The sequence below is a fragment of the Myotis daubentonii genome, chromosome 17 (genome assembly GCF_963259705.1).
Source record: "Myotis daubentonii chromosome 17, mMyoDau2.1, whole genome shotgun sequence".
NCBI classification, from domain to species: Eukaryota; Metazoa; Chordata; class Mammalia; order Chiroptera; family Vespertilionidae; genus Myotis; species Myotis daubentonii.
In genome coordinates this window covers 53,274,024-53,296,866 of record NC_081856.1, presented here as the reverse complement: position 1 = coordinate 53,296,866, position 22,843 = coordinate 53,274,024, and the positions used below count along the sequence as shown (strand labels likewise).

General features: G+C 47.1%; 1 protein-coding gene across 18 annotated transcripts in view; it reads left to right on the top strand.

Moving 5' to 3' along the window:
- PTK2 (protein tyrosine kinase 2) overlaps positions 1–22,843 on the top strand; it is a 116,458-nt gene that overhangs the window by 3,709 nt on the left and 89,906 nt on the right. For 15 of the 18 annotated variants that reach the window (XR_009449614.1, XR_009449616.1, XR_009449615.1 and 12 more), the window contains exons 2-4: positions 12,189–12,282; positions 18,593–18,885; positions 19,745–20,052. The exons of 1 other annotated variant lie outside the window; for it this stretch is intronic. Coding sequence is in view for 13 of the 17 variants with exons in the window: in XM_059672386.1 (XP_059528369.1) it covers positions 19,953–20,052 (100 nt within the window). In the remaining 4 variants the exon portion in view is untranslated. The remainder of the gene's footprint in view (positions 1–12,188; positions 12,283–18,592; positions 18,886–19,744; positions 20,053–22,843) is intronic. 2 more of the 18 variants (XM_059672377.1, XM_059672387.1) reach the window with 2 other exon arrangements.

The window sequence follows — 22,843 nt, the reverse complement described above, 5'->3', positions numbered from 1 at the left end:
ATATATAGTTCAACTTTCAGTTTAAATGAATTTTTAGCAAATGCTGTTAATTACAGTCTGATTTGTATAGACACTATTGACATGGTTTATAGACAGAAGTAGGAAATCGATGTTTTTGCCCACGTGGCAGCTGGAAGCCTCAGAGGGAAATCCTGGAGGCACCACCACAACCTTTACCTGGTTTTAAGAACATGAAGGTGTTTCCTTACAGACTTTGTATTTAATTAAAATAATTCTACCCAAACTTCGTGTGCATTGCCATTTACTGTAAACTCGTTTTCAGAACCTGAAAAATGACCCAAGTTAGTCCATGTGAATATTACCCAATGCTAGGGGAAGACATGCGCCATCACTGTGTGGGACGCAGGCTGCCGGTGGGCGTCACTGCTTTGCACAGGTGGCTGGATCTGGGAGAGGCCCGGCACTGGAGGTTACGTGGGCTAAGCCCCGCGGGCAGGCCTGAGCCGAGTGCTGTGATGCTTCCTCTCCTTGACTCCTCACAAGCACCAGAGCTGTTGAGCTGTTCACATCCTCATTTTGTAGATGAAACACCGCGAGTTTGGGGCTAGAGTAGCTCACCCTCCGTCTTTCGCCCCAAATGGTGGGTCCTCCTTGGCCAGCCTGAGGGACTGACCAGAGCCCGCTCCTACCTGGAGAAGGAGCAGCCTCTGAACACCCAGCCTTCTGAAGGAGGAGTCAGTGTGCAGGAGAATGACCGGGTCTGGGAGGGCTGAGACTTGTGTTTTCTGTTTGAATCTGATACTTTCAGAACTTGAAGTTCTGATGTGGCTAGCCTAGTGTTGGTAAACATTGTAATGAAATACAAAATTGTGTAATTGTTCTAAATTAGAATCAGTTCAATAAAAATGGGTAGTGCCTTGTGCAGTGACTGACACTTATTTGTCAGTGGATGTACCTTAGTAACTTCTGTATTTACGGAGTTTTGTCATGGGTGACTTTTGGGGGTTCGTGTTATGAATGCAGTTTTGTGGGAAGCAAGGAGTAACAGAAGGCAAAAGCAACTGCAAGTATCACACAAATAAGCTCTGTGTAGTGCTCCTGGTATTTCTCATCTGTAACACGTTGCTGCTCTAAAAATGTCTCAAATGACTGCTCATTTTCACCAACTTAGAATTTCCATCCTGTTTTTACCGGTTGACACACTCTCTACTTTATTTGGCGTCAATGGACCAAAACCAAGGCTTAGAAGAACCTACAAAGTCATGCCTGCGGGCTGTCTGTGCCCAGCATCTCCTCCTGCTTCACGTTACAGTCTAGCCTAAAGGTCCTGCCAGCTGGTGGCTTGGATTCTGCTGTGAACTTGGGGTGCTTGTTGTGTCTACTCATGACCAAGGCAACATGCTCTTGTCTTTGCTGCACTGGAGACTTCCACGATTTTACATGACATATTGTTAGTGGATTGTGTATCTTCCCGTCAGAGTTTAAGCGCCACGAGGTCAGAAACTGGTTTACAGGCTATTGCATGCCCAGCGTCTGATCAGACGCTGACTGTTGGAGGGAGAACTGCGTCAGAGGCTGCTGCTGTGAAGACTCTCATTTAAAGACCACATCGGACTGGATTCCAGGGGAGAACTTTGAATCCCGATTCCAAAATGAACAATTTTACACGAACGGTTTTACATTGAAATAGTTTATGTGGCTCCTGGACTTTCGGCTTTTGGTTAATGGCAGGAGAGTGTGCATGTGTGAGTGTCTTGGCACGTGTTCCCTGGTGGTTGTGTTTTGGTGCTGAAAATTGGCTAGCTTCTGCTAGAGTCAGGGCGATGGCCAAGTCTTGGTGCGACTAATGGAAGTGTTGTGTGAATTGATTCTCTGCCTAGCCTTAGATTGATATCTAACTTTAATACATTTTGTTTAGCCTTTTGTTCTTTCCTTTTTTCCTAAGAAACAGGCTAAATAAAAGTTTCACGGTACAAAGTTGGGATTGGTGATGTGCCTATCCCAGATGCAGAATTAGGTGTACTTGGCAGACAGAATGGTGTGAGCTCAGGGACAAGGACTTTATCTTATCCTTCCTAGATCGTGGGTCCCCACAGCTTCCTCGTTCTACTAGCAGAGGTGGGTGGTCAGTGCGCGGGTTGATTGGAGGTCCTGGAGGGAGCCAGCTACGAAGCCTGGAGTAGATCACTTGGTTGTGGGGCTTTGTGGGGAGGAGGGGATCTTTACCATGTGAACGTGTCACACAGAGGAGAGTTAGGGACAGGCAGGTGGAATTGAGTGCAACCCCGACACCGTGAGAAGGACGTTTCCACATGAACCTCCCACCCCCGCCTCTCTGCCCCCACACCCCATGACCAAACTTTCAGTCGACTGCACAGCTCTGTGAAGGCGAAAGAGAGAAATGAGCTGGTGGGAAAGAGCTGCTGGGACAGTGTCTTTCTCCTTAAAATTGGTCAAATGAAATTGAAGTTAGAGTTCAGTCAGTACAGGCCGTGACCCATGAAATGTGCTTCAGGTGCCTGGCCCGGAGGAGCTGCTGAGAGAAGGCCGCCCCCGATTCTCCTGGTGCCCCTCACTGACGCGGGCCGCGCCCCGCTGCTCTGCTGCTTCCTCCCGCAGCCCTCCCTGGGCTCCTCACCTTTCCTCCCCACCGGCTGGTGGTTTCTGTAGTATTACCACTTTGTGGTTTTAAATAGCCTGTTCCTGGTTAGAATGAGGTTGCATATCTTTTTGTACATTTACTAGCCATTCACTGTTTGACGAAGCGCCCATATTTTTCTATTTAAAAATTGGTTGTGGACTTATTTATTCAGAAGTCTTTTGTTAGTTATATATTTTGCCGCTGTGTCTTCCCACTTTGTCATATGCAGTTTCACTGACTCAACGTTTCTGTTTGTTTGTTTTTGTTGTTGTTAATCCTCACCTGAGGATATTTTTGCATGGTTTTTAGAGAGAGTGGAAGGGAGGGGGAGAGAGAAACATGGATGTGAGAGAGACACATTAATTGGTTGCCTCTCGCATGTACCCGTGACAGGCATCAACCCCGGGACCCTTCAGTCCGAGGGCTTGTGCTCTATCCACTGAGCCAAACCAGCCAGGGCTTGTTTTGTGTGTTTTTCGATGACTAGAAGTCCTTAAGTCCTATCAGTCTTCCCCTTTATGGTTGGTGCTTTTCGTGTCTTTCCCTACCCTGATGTCATCAAGTAATTCCTCTGTTATATTCTAAATGCTCCATGGTTTTGCCTCCCTCCTTTAACTTTGTAATTCTCTTGAATTGTTTTGGTGCATAGTAGGGAGAAGGATCAGTTTCATTAACGCGTGGTGTGGTTAGTCTTTTCAGTTTTAGCCATTGTGACAGTGTCTAATGGTATTTCACTGCGGTTGTAATTTACATCCCCCAAATGCCTGATAATGTTGAGTATCTTTTCATATGCTTGTCATCTCTAACATCTTTGGTGTTCAAATATTTTGCCCATTAAAAATTTTTTTTGCCTTAGTGGTGCATTCTTTATATATTCTGTTACAAGTCCTTTATCAGATATGAGCAATGCTTTTGTCCTATGCTGTGGCTTGTTTTTTCATGTTCTTAACAGTTTCCTGAAGGGCAGAAGTTACATTTTGATGATGTCCCATTTATCAACTTGTTTTATGGATTGTGCTTTTTTGGTGTCATATTTAAGAAGTCTTTGCCTAATTTTGGTCACAAGGATTTTCTCCCATTTCCCCCTCTGTAGAAGATTAGTAGTTTTAGTTTTTACATTGAGGCCTATGATTCATTTTGAGATCATCCTTATTTATGGTATGGCATATGGACCCAAGTTATTTAAGGCATGGAATGTAAAAGGTAGCTCCCTTCAGAGAGCATTTGATTTTGTGTCAACCAGTCTGTGATCACCTGAAACGAAGGTCCAGGCCTCAGGGTCTGTAGCTCATCCTGAGCGGGGTAGCGAGGGGGCCCTGCTTCTTGAGGTTGGGTTAGACACTTGGGGACCCAACCTTTGATTTCTGTCTCTTTCCCGCGTGCTGCGGGAATGAAAGTTGAACATGTCAGAATTGGCAAGTGACTTCAGGGCAAAGGTGTTTCTGTGCTTGTTTATCTCTGGTTCCTGATTTCACTTTAATTTTGTTCCGTATTTCCTTGTTGTCTTGTCAGTTTCTGGTTGCTTTTAAGATTAAAGTATTCCATCCATCTCTTAAGTCTTTTTTCAGGTAATATGGTCTTTTTCAAATAATATAGCCTGCTGTTAGGAACCAAGGAAACTTTTTTCATTCCTACTCCAGTGCTGTCTCTCCTATAGTAGCCACTAGCCCCATGTGGCTATTAAAATTAGAATGAAATTAAGTTAAAAGTTCTATTCCACAGTCACACTAGCCCCATTTCAAGTGCTTGGTCCCCACATGTGGCTACTCCCTGGGACACTGCAGACACAGCATTTGCATCACTGCCCGAGATTCTATTGGATGGCACTGGCTACACTGAGCATGCCCCGGGGACTGGTTGTGGTGCAGTGGTCGCCTTAAGAACCACGAATACAGGTGTCCTTGTTGCGTACAGTTTGACTTTCTCTGCACTCTGCCTGTGGCTGGAACAGATGATCGAGCCCCTTTATCAGCTTGGCGTGAAGCCTCCCCGTGAGGTGCGTGGGGGTTCGCAGCCTGGGCAGGTGGTGCACTGAGCAGAAACCACTGCGTACTGACAGTTAGCTTCCAAATGTCTGCCAGTGTCACTGAGATTGACTGAAAGTAGGTATGATGTGTTGACTTGAATCCCTGCCCTTGGGGGTTGTTGTCTGGTAAATAGGCAGTTGCCACGCCATGTTTCAAGTGCTTTGCAAAGCTGCCGGGGACTGCCGGGCTTGCAGGAAGGCTGCACCCTCTGTGGAGGGTCAGCAGGAGCTGGCCTGGGGGAGAGGGGAAAGATGGGGACTGTTCTAGGGAGAAGAAGAGCACAGGCAAAGATAGATGGAGGGAACGTGCAGATTGGTTTACGGCACCGCAAATTAGCCTCTCGTATTAAGGGGGCCGAAACCACAGGTGGAAGAAAATGTCATGAGTGGAAAACCTGAAAGGGTGCTCCCTCCCTCCATTCCCGCAGGCATCCCTGCTACTTGTTAAGAATGTAGTGGATTAGGGATGGCTGGGAACCTCTGTAGCCACTGCGCTCCAGTCCGAGAGTGTTTGCAGGTAGGAGCGGGGGCATGTGGACCGGGGCCATGCGGAAGCGGCCCCGCTGTCCCTCTCTGCCAGCTTTCCATGCTGTGGATGGGCCCAGGCACTTATTGGGCATGTTTCTAGCCTTCTTGTCAATCTGGAACTTGTGTTTTGTTTTGTTAATCCTCACCTGGATGGACTTTTTCCATTGCGTTTTCAGAGAGAGTGGAAGGGAAGGAAGGGGGTGGAGAGAGAGCGAGCAAGAAACATCGATGTGAGAGACACATTTATTGGTTGCCTTCTGCGCACACCCTGACCTGGGGTGGGGAGCAAACATGCAGCCTAGGTACATATTCTTGACTGGGGATTGAACCCACACCCCTTCAGTGCTTGGGGCAATGCTCCAACCATTGAGCACACCAGCCAGGGCTGAACTTTATACTAAGGGAGTGACACTATATGTGTTTTTACGACTTCCTCTTTGCACTCAGCTCTGATCCTGAGCCTCACCTGAGGGGTGTACATTGTCAGTGTTCATTCATTGTCACTGTTGTGTAATCTGCCTACAATTGGTGGGCATTTGGCCTCCAGCCTTTTGCTATTGCAGACGCTGCTGTATCTGTTTCCTGCTGCCTACATGCGTGCAGATGTCCAGCCCATCCGTAGGAGCACCATTGCTGGCTCTGGGCTGGCTAGTGTTCAGCGGGACTGGTTGCTGCCAAATTGCTTTCCAAGTGCTTGTACCAATTTGCTCCCCCATGAATATGGGAAAGTGACTCCTGGCTCCACGTCCTTACCAGTCGTTTATTTTGTCTGGCTTTTCAGTTTTGCCATTCTGTCGAGTGTGTAATAATATCTGTTTGGCTTTAAATGGCATTTCCCTCATTACTAATGCTGTTGAGCTTCTTTTAATCTATTGGCCATACCTCCTCTCTGGTGTCGGCCGGGCCTGTGAGGTCCTTGGCCCGATCGCTCGGTTTTGCTTCCTGGCGGTAGCCCTCCTTTCCGGGTGTGGACGGCAGGGTCCTTTGTCTGCCGTTGTTTGCTTTGTCTTCCTTTTGACGTGTCTTAGAACGAAAGTTTTTAATATTAAAATTCTTTATCAATATTTTCTTTTATGATTAGCATTTTTTGTTTCATTTAAGGAATCTTTATTGGAGGGCTACATTTTGATATGAAGTATTTTTATTTAGTTCATAAAGCATTTATTGTTCTATTCAGTAAGTAAGTTCATTATGTAGATATACTTTTTAATTTCCATTCAGATTCCTGAAAAGTGTTTGATAAATTACAAATGAGTGTATTTTTTGATATACCTGGTTGTGACTTATTTCTAAAATTGGACTGTAGTCACAAAATTGGTTGTGTATGAAACTAGTTTTTTGAAATGTTATCTTAAATAGACCCATGTCATAGGTCATTTTGGCTACGATCTTGGTCTAAGAAACTTCTGGGCTCTGAGCTACTTAAGTAGTTTATACCTTGGTTATGCAAAATCGACTTAAGTAATAGATTAGCCTAAGTTTTTAGTTAATAGAGTTTCTGATATTTTATTTCTTCCTCTGGAAACGTGCTGGCTCCTGGCTCAGGCTGAGGTGTAAATGGCCTTGTTCTACCCACACTGAAGCTTTCGGAAAAGTGACCAGAAAAGGGACAGCCTCACCTGCCAGTCTGTTTGAGCTCAGCTGTCAGGCAAGGGCTCACGCTGGGCCTGCAGCTGCCTTCCTTTCACCGACTTTGTTAATTAAGCTGTTTAATTTTACTTTCTTAGGGACTGATTTTTAAAAAAAGGAAAGAAAGAAAAATTTTTGGTTTGTGATTATGCTGAGGCCATTTAGTATAGTCCTTATTTTGGGTGTCCTTTTCAATTTTATTTATTTATTTATTTTAAAATATATTTTATTGATTATTTTACAGAGAAGAAGGGAGAGGGAAGGGAGAGGGATAGAGAGTTAGAAACACCGATGAGAGAGAAACATCGACCAGCTGCTTCCTGCACACTCCCCACTGGGGATGTGCCTGCAACCAAGGTACATGCCCTTGACCGGAATCGAACCCGGGACCCTTCAGTCCGCAGGCCGACGCTCTATCCACTGAGCCAAACCGGTTAGGGCAATTTTATTTATTTTTTTACAAAAAGTAATATTAATGTGAAAAATTATAAAAATTAAATAGTGAGTCAAAAATTAAATTTTGTCCCTTCCCCAAAGCCTCAGGAATTAGTAATTGAAGGTGTCTAGGTCGCCTGGTGTGTGTAGAGGGGCAGGTCTGTTTAGTAGAACGAGCATCTCATCTAGGAGACAGAAGACCTAGGTGCACAGGTTGGCTCTCTGCCTTTGGTCATGGGACTTTGAACAAGCTGTCTAGTTCTGTGATCCCAGTGTCCTTACCGATCAAGTCTGTTCGTGATCTCAGTTCTTGAGGCTGTGTGCACAGTCACCATGATAAGTGGGTACAGATGTGAAGTGTTGGCATTGGAGCGTTAACAGACTTATATAGTGTTTTGCTACTGAAGGCAACCCTTTGTGCTAAATGTGTTTCCCTAGCTTGTCCTTGAGCTGTTCTGTTCAGTTACTTCATTTGTTCAGCATCTATTGAATGCCTGTCTTGTAACAGGTACAGACCTGAGGGGACCAAGCCGGACACAGTGCACTGTGATGCCCACAGTGCTCATGTCATAGCAGGTGCTCTGAGGACTCAGAAGGCATGTCCCCAGTGCTGGTCAAATTCAGGCGTTGCCAGACAGTAAACCCTTTAGACTTTGTGGATCACATTTTTTTTAGCCCTTTATTTTATTTTATTTGTTTATTTTTTTATATTTTATTGATTTTTTACAGAGAGGAAGGGAGAGGGATAGAGAGTTAGAAACATCGATCAGCTGCCTCCCGCACACTCCCCATTGGGGATGTGCCCCCAACCAAGGTACATGTCCTTGACCGGAATCGAATCTGGGACCCTTGAGTCCGCAGGCTGATGCTCTATCCACTGAGCCAAACCGGTTAGGGCTTTTTTAGCCCTTTAAAAAGGTCAAGATCATTCTTAATCCAGGACCTCTACAAAAACTGGCTGCAGACTAGATGTGGCCATCTCTGCAGGATCCAGCTGAGTAAAAGGACCTGGAGAAGGTCAGTGGACAAGGGGAAGCAGGAAGTGCCTTCCAGACAGAGGACACACCTGTGCAAGAGCGCAGGTGTGAGAGGCTGGGCTCTGGGATTGAATGTTTTTGTCAAGTTGAGAGTACAGGGTGGGTTGTGCAGAGAAGGCGGTGAAGTTGATATTATAGACAAGATCAATGCAGTTTGCACTTGATTCTGATACAGAGAAGGGTTATGGGGCGGGAGGGTGGTTGGACTGGAGTTACAAAGCTCAGCAAAGGGGTATTGCAGTAACACACTTTAGAAGTCATTAAGGAAACAGCTGCCCAGTGCCGCCTCACTGGTAAAGTGGCGAGCAAAGTTCAGAGGGTGCGATATAATTATATAATTACTAGTGTCCCGGTGCATGGATTCATGCACATTGAAAGGAAGTTAATTAGAAGAAATATTTTAATATCGCTATTCACCCAATAGAAGTGTCAACCAAATTCACGATAGACAATGACAGATTGAAACACAGGTGTGCGATTGGTGCCAGTGAGAGCTTTATATGTGTCGCGCATGCACGAGTCAACTTAGCCTTTTATATATGTAGAATAAACTTGCTTAATTAGACCAGCTTTCTGATTTAGCTAAACTTTTTCCAGTCCAATGAAGCACTCCAACTTCTCTTTCAGGTAATTTTCAGCAACACAGCAGTAAATATCAACACGAAGCAGGTTATTATTGTAGATCACGCAGGGAGAACAAAGAGTAAAATATTTAACTGCAGCAGTGTTTGACTATAATCTGCACAGTGAGAAAACCTGAAGTCATTTTCAAGGTCTACCAGTTCTTCTTTTCAGTCGGGTCAAGTTTCTAAACTTTCTAAATCTCTGTTTTCTGGCTAATGAAAAGAAAATAGGATTTTACCAAATCTCCTATCTACCTACTCCAGGACTTCTGTGAGGATTAAATGAGATGAGGCACGTGAAAACACTTCACAGACATTTGGTTAAAGTGTAAAATGTTTGCACCTGGCTATAAAGCAAGCCATGTTCCTGGGCTGAAGAAACTGCAAGGAGGCTAGTTGCTATGGAGAGGAAGCCAGGCGTTGCTATGTGATGTCATCACCTGGTGCCCACAGTGACTGTTTCTGTGCTGGGCTGGGCTATGGGCCGCATTTTGTGCTATGGGGTCTCAGCAGCATTGGCTGCGATTTGGTGGGTATCACTCCGGGGTGGTGGCAGAGTCTGTGTCCCACTTGGGGGATGCCGTGTTGGTTTGTTGGCGCCAGGTCTGTGGTGCCATTTACCTTTAAATGGCCAGGGCGTGTTATGGCAGCTCCTGCATTGAGCATCTGTCCCCTGGTGGTCAGTGCATGACATAGCTACCGGTTGGATGGACGGACACTTAGCCTTTTATATATATAGATGTTGTACAAATAAATGAAGAAAGCCTTAAGGGTGCAGCTGAGGACTGGGAGAGAGGCATGTGAGGCCTGCTCTGAGTTCATCTCCAGGCCCTGAGCTGGTAAGTCCAGGTTATGTCCAGCATGGCTCCCAGATTTCCCCTTGGTAATAAGTTCATGAAGCTCTCTTTGCTCTTATGCAAATGCTAGTGATTGAACAAAAGCTTTGAGGAGGAAACATTTACTCCTAGGTTCATGAGTCCCAGAAAGCTTAAGGGACTTGTGTGAGCACCTGAGCTGTTTCCCTGGAGAGCGACTCGGGGGCTTTCATCAGATCATTGAAGGGCGCCCACCCCCCAAGGGAGCCAGTCCTTGTTAGATGGTGGACACCTGGTGCTCTTCAGCGGTTTGGGGCCGTGAGCAAAGGCTAACCATCCAGATTACAGGAGTCTTACTTTAAATGTAATATACCCCAAACTGCCAAGTCAAACGCAAACAGATGCAGCTGCCTCCTAAATTGAACCATCTGAACCGGCAATTAAAATGTTTCCCTTGCTCTCCCCCACCCTCCAAAGTCAAAACAAGACATGTTTTGGTACATGGAGGCCAGCCAGGTATTTGGGACTCTAGCATGAAATATTTTCAACACAGTATTTTACATTCGACAAAGCTAACATTTATGTTATTAGGCATATCTTAATAGTCACATGGCTACAAGAGATGGACAGTGTCAGTGTTAAGGGTAGGGCATGCTAACACACAAAATGGGTGTGGTTCCTTCTGTGGAGTTAGAAATGTATGAGCAGTGAGTTGTGGAGCCATACTTAAATCATGCTGTTACGGCGAGCCCTCCGGCGACACGTGCAGGAGCAGCAGTGGGCTAGTGAGTCCTAGCAGCAGTACACGAGTAAGTAGCAGGAAACCTTGGCTGTTGTGTGTCGTCTTGTAGCAGGCATTCTGCCGGGCTCTGAAAGTGACAGCCAGGTGAGACGGGCCCTCTCCACCAGGTCTCTCAGTCAGCGAGGGAGAGAGGAATCAGCCACTGATCACAGGCAGTCGGGTGAGGCCCAGGGTAGAGCTGTCACAGGGCAGGGGATGGAGAGTCACCTTTCTATGGCAGCTCAGCTCCCCATTTCTGAGTCCTTTCATACCTACTGCTTATTTCCCCAGACTCTCCGATCCCTATTGGCCAATTTCCCATGAAGTCAGTCATAGACTCAGGTATGCACATTTCATGTCTGGGAGGCCATTCCTAGAGGGCTCTGTTCTCTGCCGCGCTGGGCGCTCCTCTGCCAGGCCTCTGTTGTCCGGCTTTCCTGTGCTCTCATCCTGGGCTTTTCTCCAGAGCTGGGTGTGTGTTTGTTACCTCATCCCTGTATTTCTTGGCCGACTTCTTGTGTTGGTAGGTACATCACCCGGCGGTGGATCCCCGGAAAGAGGTGGCGCGGGGCCTCCACACCCTGCTCGGACTGGCCTGCCCCAGCTGGGCCTCAGTCCCGCTCCTGGTGCGCAGCTGCCGTTCCAGCCGCCTCCCCCTGGCCCTGGGGATTCCTGTCCTTAGCTCTTCTCCGTTGGAGCTCATGTGTTCTTTACCCAGGTCTTCCTCACATTTGCTTGTGCTCCTCACACGTTGGTGGAGACTTTGTCCAGGGGCTTTTTGAGATAGGATGCTTGGAGGTAAAGTGTTAGAGACAAATGCGTGATTGAAACCGTGATTGATAGTTTGTCTAGTTTCTCTTTCCACTTCCTTTCTTCCTTTCTCTCCCTCCCACCTCTTTCCCATCTCCTTCCCGCTCCCCTCTGACATGGGTGGGGGGACCTGGGAGCTCACTGTCCAGTGTGGACCGTGATTAGATCCACCTCTGTTTTGTACAGCTGGGCTGGGTGACTCAGTCCAAAGACACTCCTTTTTCCGGGGAATGACCCTCCAGCCTCTGTCTGAGGGAGCAAGGTCACATGGAGGGAGGCAGGGTGGTGAGTTCTAGCTGCAGCTCAGCAGCCTCTCCCCGCAGCTCTGCCTGCGCGGTGCTGCCAGGGGAGCCTCCTGGGGCACCGCTGGGCACTGCAGCTTCTCCGTGTTTCCACTCTGGCTTAGGGCCTGGCTTTCTTGGCCTGTAGAGTCATTTATATGCTTCCAATCTTTGTATAATTTGTTTCCTCCAGGTTTTTCCTCCTGCTTTTTTTCTATTTGTTTTGGTCTCTCTCTTCCATGTTAGAATTAGAACTAAGCTTTTCTTATAATTTCTAAAATTTTGTTCCTTTCTTTCCTTTCAGTTCTCCCTGTGCTGTTTTAAAATAGTTTTTTAAAATACCACTTTAGTATAATTTTAGTGGGAGGGGGTGAAATAGATGTGTATATTCTGTTGCCATATTAATTTGCGATGATTATATGTTTCAGTAGTTTTCAGTTCCTTCACCTGTATTTTCTTAGCTAGGATGTAGGTTTGAAGACAGGAACTTGACGTCAGATTTTTTACCCCTCTTTCCACAGAGAGCAGGTTGTAGTGAAGCTGACTGAGGTGGTGGCCACAGCCGGCCTCTGAGAACCTAGTGCCGTAAGGTGGTCTCTCATGTGCCGTCTCTCTTGGCAGGTTCTCTTCGCGGCTATGGAAGGAGGAAAGAGAAGCTAGGGGTGTTGCCGCACACTGTCACTGACGCCTTCCAGAGCTGCGGGGCCCTCTGACCGTGAGTAGCGTTCTCTTGCTACGCTTGTGCCGTGGGTTTTTGTTTTATTTGATTTCCCTTTCACCTGCCCTGGGTGACTTTGACTCACAGTAGAAACAAACCAAAGGCATTGGTTTTTGCAGAGCAGGTGAGGGAAGAGGTGCGAGGTGAGCTGTGTAGTGCCTGCTGTGTGTATATACGTCACGCGTGTGTTTCTCAGATGGGCAGCATGACCATAACGGTAACAATGCCACTAGTGACAGTAACAGCACATGCTCTAGAGTAGTGCCTGGTGCACAAGGAACGTTCTCATCACCACTACTGACTGCGTCCTCACAGTCACCCTGGGAGGAGGACCACTTTTCCCGCTTCACACTTGCGGAACCACAATACAGAGGGTTCAAGGTTACTAAGCTAGTAGGCGCCCAGCTCGGATGCACACTCCATGTGGCTTCAGCGTGTGTGCTCTCTACTAATGGCCGTTCCCGTGGGCCTGGGTGCAGGCCTGGCTTCGCTTAGGAGCTCTTCCCTGACACCCAAGCCCAGCTTTCTCCTCGGGCAGAGCGTGTAGCTCTGGGACCTCCTGCCGGTGGGGAAGACGCTGTGAGGCGTGTGCAGTGTACTCAGCACTCACACCCGGTTGTGACGGTGATTCCGTGGGCTTGTTCCCATTCTGACCAGAGGAAACAGCCCCAGAGAGAGGGGCTCTTTTGCAGTTTGTGAATTTGGAACTTGTCTTTTGCTCACAGGTGGCCAGTTGTAGAGCGAGATTCTTCCTCGTCTGTCTGAACCAGACGGCTCTTCCCCGTAGGTTAGTGGTATTGAGGACAGACAGTTGATAGAAGATTCGTAAACCTCGCTGGGCGTGTTTACCAATATGTTGGTATGGAAAAAGCCTCATGAACTTGGACTTCCTGGGCCCAGAATTCATAGTGATTTATAATTTATGTTGAACTTGGCTTTGGCAGTGTCTTTGTCTTAGATGTCCGAGGGGCAGGGCCCTGGATTGTTTTTTTCATTTCCTTTTGAGGGTCAGTTCACTTTCCTCCTTTGTTCTTCTTTCTCCCCCAGACCTACTTCTATTTCTACAGAGACTAGGTATGAGGGAAAGGAAATTATGTCATGCAGTCTCAGTTTCCTAGCGAGGCCTGGAAGTGTGGCTCCTGTTTTTCCAGTTCCTGCTCGGTACTGGCTGCGGGAGGAGCCTGCTCTGTGTGTGTGCTGGGCGAGGTGTGATTGTGTTGCCGGGGAGAGAAGGTCACAGCTCAGCTATTTGCGTCCCTTGTGGAACTCCCCCTCCTAGTCCATAGAATGTGTTTCTTTGTTCAACAGTGTGTTTTGTGTATTTGGGGGTAAGTCTGTTTCTGAGAGTCTTTGAGGGCAAAGATTGTATTTCATCTCTGCATCTTTTCTGCTTAAGCCACAGTTAGTTTTCATTAAATGCTGAACAAAGAACTGTTTAATGCTTACCACAAAATAAGTTCTCTTTTCTTAGTAGATCCGAACAATTTCTCCACATCCTTGCCAACACTAGTTATTTTTTGTTTTGTTTTCTAAATAGTGATCATCTGAATAAGTATGAGGTTGGTTTTAACATCATAAAAATTTTGAGTAGAATTAGAAAAGTGACTGCATAAATTTCTTGCTAAGTTGGAATAGTATCTGTCGATACCAATATGACAAAACCAAAAGTGTAGGGAAGGGCAGTTGACAAAGAAAACCGGCCACCATGTAGCTGTGTTTGGAGAGAGAAGCTACTTATGTCTCCTCCTCTCACTGGAGCAAGGAATGGATCCGCACCAGCTGCTGCTGCTGTTTCAGGAAAGAGTACGGAGTCAGATTGTAGAAACAGTTTGCTCTCTTAAGCCCCCACAAGGGGTAGTTTAAAATGTAGTGTTGATTTTTCCCTCTTTATGGCTGAGAAATGTAGGTGGTAGAAGGGACTCACGTTCACCACCAGGGGCCCTCCTGACATTAGCATGCCTTCCTGCGGGAGCTGGCCAGCCACAGCCAATTTCTCGCAGGCAGCCCGGAGGCCGCAGCCCGGAGGCCTCTCTGCTTCTGTGTCTAACAGAGAGGCGCAGTCCTCTGATACTGCTGCAGTTTGCTAACTAAGGTGAGTGCTCACACCAGGGATACATTGGATTTATAGGGGGAAAAAGAAAATGGATGAAATGCTCAAGTTAGTTAGGTGTGTACATGCATGTTCAATAAAATAAAGTTTTATTTGAGCAGTGTCAACATTAAAGTAAATAACTAGTTGACTCTCTTTTGATGTTTGTGTTATTTTGATCAAAAACAACACCCCACCCCACCCCCCCGCCCTAACTGGTTTGGCTCAGTGGATAGAGCAGCCGTGGGCAAACTACGGCCCGTTTGAAATGAATAAAACTAAAAAAAAAAAGACCGTACTCTTTCATGTAATGATGTTTACTTTGAATTTATATTAGTTCACACAAACACTCTATCCATGCTTTTGTTCCGGCCCTCCGGTCCAGTTTAAGAACCCATTGTGGCCCTCGAGTCAAAAAGTTTGCCTACCCCTGGGATAGAGCGTCGGCCTGCGGACTGAAGGGTCCCAGGTTTGATTCCGGTCAAGGGCATGTTCCTTGGTTATGTGCACATCTCCAGTAGGGGGTGTGCAGGAGGCAGCTGATAGATGTTTCTCTCTCATCGATGTTTCTGACTCTATCCCTCTCCCTTCCTCTCTGTAAAAAAATCAATAAAATATATTTTTAAAAAACCCTCTTTTATGACATACGAAGTTAGGTTGAAATGTTTGCGGCATTTCTTGGCATGCACTGTGTCATCATGCCCCTCCCAGGATATTTGAAAACCTAAAGTGGCATCTGACAGCTTTCAGGGGCTGTTTTTTTTCTCTTAAACTTGATGACAAGTAGCCTCCCAATAGTTTCTAAGCCTGGAATTTAGCTTTGATCTCCTGTATGGCAAAACAATTAGAGATAGCCATTAATTAGCGTTTGTGGAAGTGCTCTGGTCCAGTGATTTTCAACCTTTTTTATCTCATGGCACACATACTCTAATTACTGACATTCTGGAGCACACCAAAACATATATCACATTTTTTGCCGATCTGACAAAAACAAAGTATAATTTTGATTCATTCACCCGGGACGGCTATTGTTATGTTGACTGTTGTCTTTTTAAATTTGACAATCTACAGGAAAAGAGGTCAGTGCCGCTGACTGAATAGTCAGGTGCTACCCGATTAAAACATTCCTGCAGCGCCCAGTGAAAGCCTCCGCTCTGGTTCCGGATTGTTCAGTGCCAGAACACCCTCAGAATGTCCTGCCTGTTGGGCGTTGCGTTTTCCCTTCCGGGTCACACACCGCAGCGCGTTCCCCTCCGTGGCTGTGCTTACTTCCTGGGCATTTTGATGCATTTCTCTGCCACCAGCTTCGTGTCCAGCAGGTACTGCACTGGCTTTGTCTGAGTTTGTGCTGGGGCAGGAATGCCGTCACCAGGGGACGTCCCCTGAGAGCAGCTCGCCTGTCTCATGGCCTTTCTGTGGTGCGGCTCTCCTCTTTCTTTCTCTGTCCCTGTGCTCCTCCCTGGTTCAGTTGCTCCATAGGCCCAGCAGGGCCTTCCTCCTGACACACTCTGGAGACCTGGTAGCAAGCGAGGTCGGCGACACTAGGTGGTGGGCTGTGTGTGGTCTGGTCTGGCTGGGGTCCGAGTGCTGGAGCCTGTCTAGCTCTGCCACTGACCAGTTAGCTGTGTATTGGGTGTGCCCTTCGTTACTCTGTTCCTCATTCCCTTCCCATGCCACGTGGATTACAGCATCATGGACCTCATTGGCTGTTGGGAGTGCTCATTGAGAAAATAGGCGAGGAACACAGACTGTGGAGCTGGCTGCCCAGGGGGAGTCCCACCCAGCTTTGCTACTTAGAAGCTCTGTGACCTTGAACAAGTAGCTTAGCTCTCTGCTTCAGTTTCTTCATCTGTGAATCAGGGTAACAGAATCTACCATGTGGGATTGGCTGTTAATAACTAAATGAGTCAATATTTTGAAAATACTTAGAACAGGGCTTGGCATGCAGTAAACATGAGCTGGGTGTCGTCATTATGTCGTCCTTGTCCTCTTATTTGCATTATCAGTGTGGCTGTTAGACGACTTTGTGACTGACTCTAGTTGCTGCTCAGTAGTGATAGCTATTGTCATCTTCCTCCTTTTAAGCGTGGACAAACGGGTTCAGGAGAGTCAGTATTCACTCAGTGATTCTCATGCTGGATCCTGGGCCATGCTTCAGGGTTCTGGAACTAATCCCTGTGGAAACCGAAGGAGGGCTGCACTTAAGGTTGGGGGCAGTCAAAGTTATGTGTGGAGTTTCTTTTTTTTTTAGAGAAAGAGGAAGGAAGGGAGGGAGATAGAGAGAGAAACATCTTTGTGAGAGAGACATCAACTGATTGCCTCCTGCATACACCCCGACTAAGGCTGGGGGTTGAACCTGTAACCCAGGTATGTGCCCTTGACCGGGAATCAAACCCATGACCCTTTGGTGCACAGGCCTATGTTCTAACCATTGGGCGGACTGGCCAGGAGTATGTGTGGATTTTTGACTCTGCAGGGTCGGTAGCCCTAACCTCGTGCTGTTCAAGGGTTCTGCTGATGGATCCTTTGCGCCAGGAGACAGAGACGTCAGGATGACTAAGGTTTGCGTCTGAGTATCTTTCTTGTAAAGAAAAGTCTTTTAATTAAGACCTGTTAATTAGGACTTAGCAGAGTTGCTTTTAACTATACTGATACTATAAAGAGTTTGTTTTTAAAATTATAGAATTTTGTCTAGCTGGTTAGGCTCAGTGGATTGAGCGTCAGCCTGTGGACTAAAGGGTCCCGGGTTCGATTCCAGTCAAGGCCACTTACCTCGGTTGCAGGATTCTTCCTGGTCCAGACCCTGGTCCTGGCGCATGCAGGAGGCAGTCAGTCGATGTGTCTCTCTCACATTGATGTTTCTCTCCCCCTCACACTCTCTCTAAAAATCAATGGAAAAATACCCTCCAGTGAGGATTTTAAAAAAAATTATAGAACTTGTAATGAATGATGACCTTTATAAATTAGTATATAGAATTCATAAGTCAGAAAGCATGAAGGACTGCTTACTTTTTTTGCTTATGTTGCCATTAACTGTAGGCTATTCCAGTTCTTTTCAAGATGTCACTGGCTGGGGAATTTAAAAGCATAAGTTCTTAATATTTAGCAAGAAGAACATACGAGTGATGATACACCACCAAGCTGCCCGGTGCCTGGGCATTGTTTCGCTCTTTGGCCATGGGCAAGTTGCTCGACCTTTCTGCACCTCAGTTTCCTCTTCTCAGTGATGGGGATGGTCTTACATATAAAAGCACTGGCACAGGTGAGCCGCTCTGTACTGTGGTGGTGGCACCTGCTTCCTGTCCCCCCCCCCCCATCTCTCTCTCTCTCTCTCTCTCTCTCTCACTCACTCACCCTCACCGTCTGCTCTTTTTTCTTAGTGACTTGATTGGTTCTTAACGTTTGCATAGCTGCTGCTTCCTGGCCTGGAGGGTTTGTGATTCCTTATCTGCGGCCTCTCTAGGCACTCAGGACTGTGCGCGCTGGAGGGAGGGATGTGTGGATATCCCCAAAGCTTGACGGGGGGGGGGGGGGGGGGGTGGGGGAGAAAGCCGTCAGAGACCTGGCTTCGTCTCTTCCTCACTCTCCACACTCACTTGCTACATCCTATAAAGCTCCGCGTCTGCCCCTGACCCCCTCCACTGCCCTGCCTTCGCCCCGCCTCTGCCACCGCTCGCTCGCTTGCTTGCGCCAGCCCCTCTCTGCACAGGTGGTGCTTAGTCATGTCCCTCTGGAGGCGTGTGTGTGTGTGTGTGTGTGTGTGTGTGTGTGTGTGTGTGAAGACCCCTGTTTTCCTGGGTAACAGGTGGGCTCAGTGACCTCTTCCTGGTTGTGTGACCCTGTCTTCACAGATGTGCTAGCCCTGCTTTGGCTGAGAAGATGTGAAAATGAGATGTCATCAGCATCTAGTGAGTAGAATGCCCAGGACTAGTAGAGGTAGCTTTAGTTTTCTCTTTTGGAGAGTAGTCCTAGCTCTGAGAGAGACTTAGAGTCTGCGAGGGCGGTTAGTGCAGTCTCTTACTTCGTGGTTCAGAGGCACCCCCACCCCCACCCCCTGCCCCCCGCCCCGCGTCCTCAGGGATCTGATCAGACATCAGACTTGCTACTCCCAGGGCGGCAGTCGCCTGCTGTCCTGCTCTCCTCGGAAGTGGTGGAAGCTGGGTGCAGTTTCATGGATGTGCATTGATCTGTCTGCTGTCTCTTCTCTTCTTTTTCTAGCTTGCCTGCCCGTGTTTTTCTGGAGCCCCTTTTCTTCCCAGTGTTGCCTGGGGTCAGAGTTCACCTGGTGACTGATGTGTTTTCACTGGGGCACATACAAGGTCACTTGAGCCTCGCTGCTGTTAGGAGCCTGACTGTGAAGCCTGGAGACAAAGCCTTCATCTAGAGCAGCGAGTTAGAAATGAGACAGACTGCCCGGGCCTCACTGGGCACAGATAGGCCTCTTGTTCTCAGCCTTTGCTCAGCTCCTTTTCACAAGTCAGTGAACGCATAAAGCCTCAGGCACGTTCACAGTTAAGTAAAGCACTTGATTTTCTTGTTAGTTCGTGGGATTGGCTACTAACACAATGACGCGGAAGGCTACTCTGACCCTGCTGCTGCGTGGGGTGCTCAGCTCGCTGCATTCTGAGATGGCCTTGACTCTCTCAGCTTGGATGCATGAGTTCGCAGTGTTGCATCTTAAAGACATTGCTAGTCAGCTTGTTTTCCATCCTGCTTCTCCAGTGTGAGTTTTTTAAATTTTGAAGCTAAGAAAAGCAATCAAGCATTTGGATCCCTTGAGATTCCTCAAAGCTAATTCTAAAACAAGTTGGCACCCTCAAATTTCTGTTTCTGTATGTTTTCTAGATAGTTTTATACATTTACAAACTTCCTATGAAAGTATCCATTTGGAAACATATTTTACCTTAAAAAGATTTGGGCTCCTATGGACATATATTTATTTTACAGCTTTGTTTTTTAATGACAATAAGAGTTTTGTTTTCAAAATGATTCTTATTTTATCAAGGTAATTATTTTAACTGTAAGGTCAGATTTAGACTGGAAAATGCCCAAGGCATGACTTTGAAAGCAGCAGTGGTCTGAGGTGGCCCGTGCAGACATGGGCTCTGTGGGGCTTGATCCGCAGCTCACTCAGTGCTGGGCTCCCGCCTGGCCCTTGTGTCCACAGGCTGCTGGACAAGCTGAGGAAGGCTGAGATTAGCATATTAATAAGGGGCTGGCTGCTGGCCTCCCTCCTCCCTCCCTCCTTCCTCCTCCCCTCCCTCCTGCCCTGAATGAATCTAGGAACACAGGCCTGTGGGTCACGTTACTGGTGACTGGCTGGTTTCTTTCTGTTCGGTGGCCTAATCTGGCCAGGATGGTCTGTTTCAGATTGCGGAAGCGGGAGGAGACTGTGGCAGAGGCATTCTTCAGCGGCTGCGGGCTGCACAGGAGCAGCACCTCCCGGGTGAGCCTCGAGCTCTGAGAGACAGAGACGGAGCCAGGGAAGCTTGGTCGCGGATGGAAGCACAGGCTGTGGGCGCGCGGACCTGGGACTTTGTGTGCGGACTCCGGGCTTGGTCTGTGTAGCGCTGAGTTGATGTTGCTGGAACTGGCGGGCCGACAGGCCCTGAAACCAGCAGGGGCCGGCTGTATGGAGAAGAGCGGCTGTAGCCCATTCCCAGTGTGTTGGGCTAAAGGTATAAGTAACCTAAAAATCGGTTTTATTTACATTCACACTTTGCACTAAAACGGTAAAGAGTTTTGTAGAATTTATTTCAAATAGATTTACAGTTAAATTGAAGGGGAAATGAACAGTGATGTGGCATGGGTTTGCAGCTACTGCAGGGAACCAATTAGATAGCTTTTCAAATAGTAAAAGGATTTTTGTGGAAATGCATTTTAAGTGTGTAAACTATCTTTTTTATGTGCTCTGTCCGTTGTCTCTTGAAGTTGTATGTTTTATTTTTTATTTTAATCAAGACATCCATATCTGTTCTATGATGTGGAAATTTTAAAAGAATAATGAGACTAATTTTAACTTAAATAAGACTATAGAAAAAGAAGAGTAGCATAGATTTTCTTGTTTTAAAAGTTGGTTACCTTCACTCCCGTAAAGACATTATATTTATTTAAGTTGACAATCCATGGTACTGTCAGGTGGGCTGGTCATGAGGGTCAGCAACATTGAATAGACGACTTTCCATTCTGCGGTTGTCAGGGGCTCTATTTATATAAAAATGTAAACAGAAAATGTAGCATGTTTATTATAATATTTAGGGCAATATTTGGGGAGCATGCTTAGAAGTTAAAAATGCCATAAAATCCATGCAGATATAAGACCAAAACCTTTAGCTGCTTTGCTCAAAGTAGGAGTGAATATTCAGCCTGGAGACAAGTCCTCAGGGAAGAAGTTAATGAAAGTATTCTTATCTTACAATATACTATTTCAATATTATGGGACTGCACTTAGGAAGTATTGTTACGGGAGGCTCCTGTGCTGGTGAAGAGCGGTGGGGTTAGAGAGGTGCCACCGGGAGATGGCGCAGCACCAGGCCACAGCGGCATGTTAAGTCGCTCTCCTTTCTGAGGGGCCTTTAATGTTCTAGGAGTTCTTTTCTGGGCTGTTAGGCATCTAACACATATGACACCAGGACTGTTAGAGTAGGGTGCTATCTGAACAAAGCACCTTCACTTTGTTAAATAATTAGGTATTCAGAGTAAAGATTTTGCCGAGTTAATTCAAGCTCTTGAATGTTAAAGGGCTTTGAGTTTGGGAACTTTTGAAAATTGGGTTTGGGAACCTCAGGACTGCCTATTGAGCATGAGCAGTAATGAGTGTTCAGAGGCAGAGTTCTGTGCTTGTGGAACATTTTGGTCTTTTCCTAGACCTGCTGGGGCGCGTTTGCATGGAGCCACCTCCATTGTGTGGTAGCGCCTGTTGGTACTGACCCTTCAGAGTAAGGCTGGCACCTCACTCACCAAGTCTGGGCTGGATCTCAGACCTACGGATCCAGTAGCAATGGGGTATGAAATGGTCAGCTACTAGGTTTTTAAAAATTCAAAGTGTCTTTAGAAATAGGAACTTTGAAGAGAGATTGCAGTGTTTTTGCTCATCCTAAAGCAGTTGAGTTGAAGCAATCTATTTTTTAAAATTATTTTTGCTAACTGACAGAGCAAATGAGTAGAGGCATTTTTAACTGAAATACCGTCTTAATAAGAGGTTGGGGTTGGGCAAGAGATGGAGCTTACATGTGTGGAGGATGGGAAGAGGGACAGCTTCGGGTCAGAGTCAGTCTCTGGGGCTAGAACAGGTGTTCGGGCGGAATGGTCCTGCTTTTGGGTCCGTCAGGACGAAGGAGCTTGTCCCCTGCCCCCTTCTGGGGGCTGAGCATGGGCCTGCCCAGTGAGCTGTGCAGGCATCGGTGACCTCCTCCCCGCCGGGCTGTGTACTCACCGGGACAGGCAGGCAGGGGAGCTCGGCTTCACGCTGGTCAGTTCTTGTTCTGTGATAAAGGCAAAGATGGGGTGGGGCGTAGGAACTGGCTGCACTGGTGTTGTTAAGCATAGAAGCTACTGCTTTTAGATAAATACAGATCTAAAGAATATACAAATCTGTTTGCAGTTAGACATCCAAACCTCACTTTGATTTTATCAGTCACATTAACCTCAAAAAACAGCAGTGTCCCCATTTAGGAGGACGCATAAAATACTTACTGGAACAGGCTAAAAATAGTGGAGCAGACCTATATTGTACTCTGAACTGAAACTAAGGCATCCTGGGAACCCTCTGGGGTCTGCTCGCCATACAGTTTGCTGTGCTGTGAGTGTGGTGGGAGGGAGCCCTCTTAGGTCCTGCCCTCGGAAGATCAGATTTTCACATGTTTAAAAGGACTTTGTTCTAACTAGTTCAGCCACATCACAGTGTCCTAGCTTAAAGAGTTTAATTCGGAGTGTTGGAGAAAATGCCACGTCTACAGGCTGGGCCAGGACTGAATGCAGAAAGCCCTTTGATGGTATCAGTATCTGCATTGTTTGTTTCATGTTTTGAAACACTGGGAAGGATTACAGAGGTGCTAGAAAAAAGGCAGGTGAAGACTGACAATAAAAAAGAAGGTAGTTTCCTTGAATTATGAGGTGAGGAAAGCGGAGGCTTGAAGGAAGCTGAGGAAGGGGGCTGACAGAGGCTGGAGGAGGAGGGATTTCGGTGAAGAAGGGGCAGCTCTGGTCTGGGAAGAAGTTCGGGGAGCTCTCCAGCCAGGGAAGAGTGAGGAGGGTCCCTGGTGGTTGGTGTTTAGGGTGCGAACGCTGCGAACCCGAGCTCTGCTCATGCCCCCTGGCTTCTGCTGTTTCCGGGTGCGCCGCTGCAAGAGGCCCGGGTGTGGGGCGACTAGAGCAGTCGCTTCCCAGGGCAGGGTCCCAGCTCCCTGCCACTTCCTTTTCAGACTGTCCAGGCGATTGTGAGGGCCTACACATTTCACGTGGATTTTG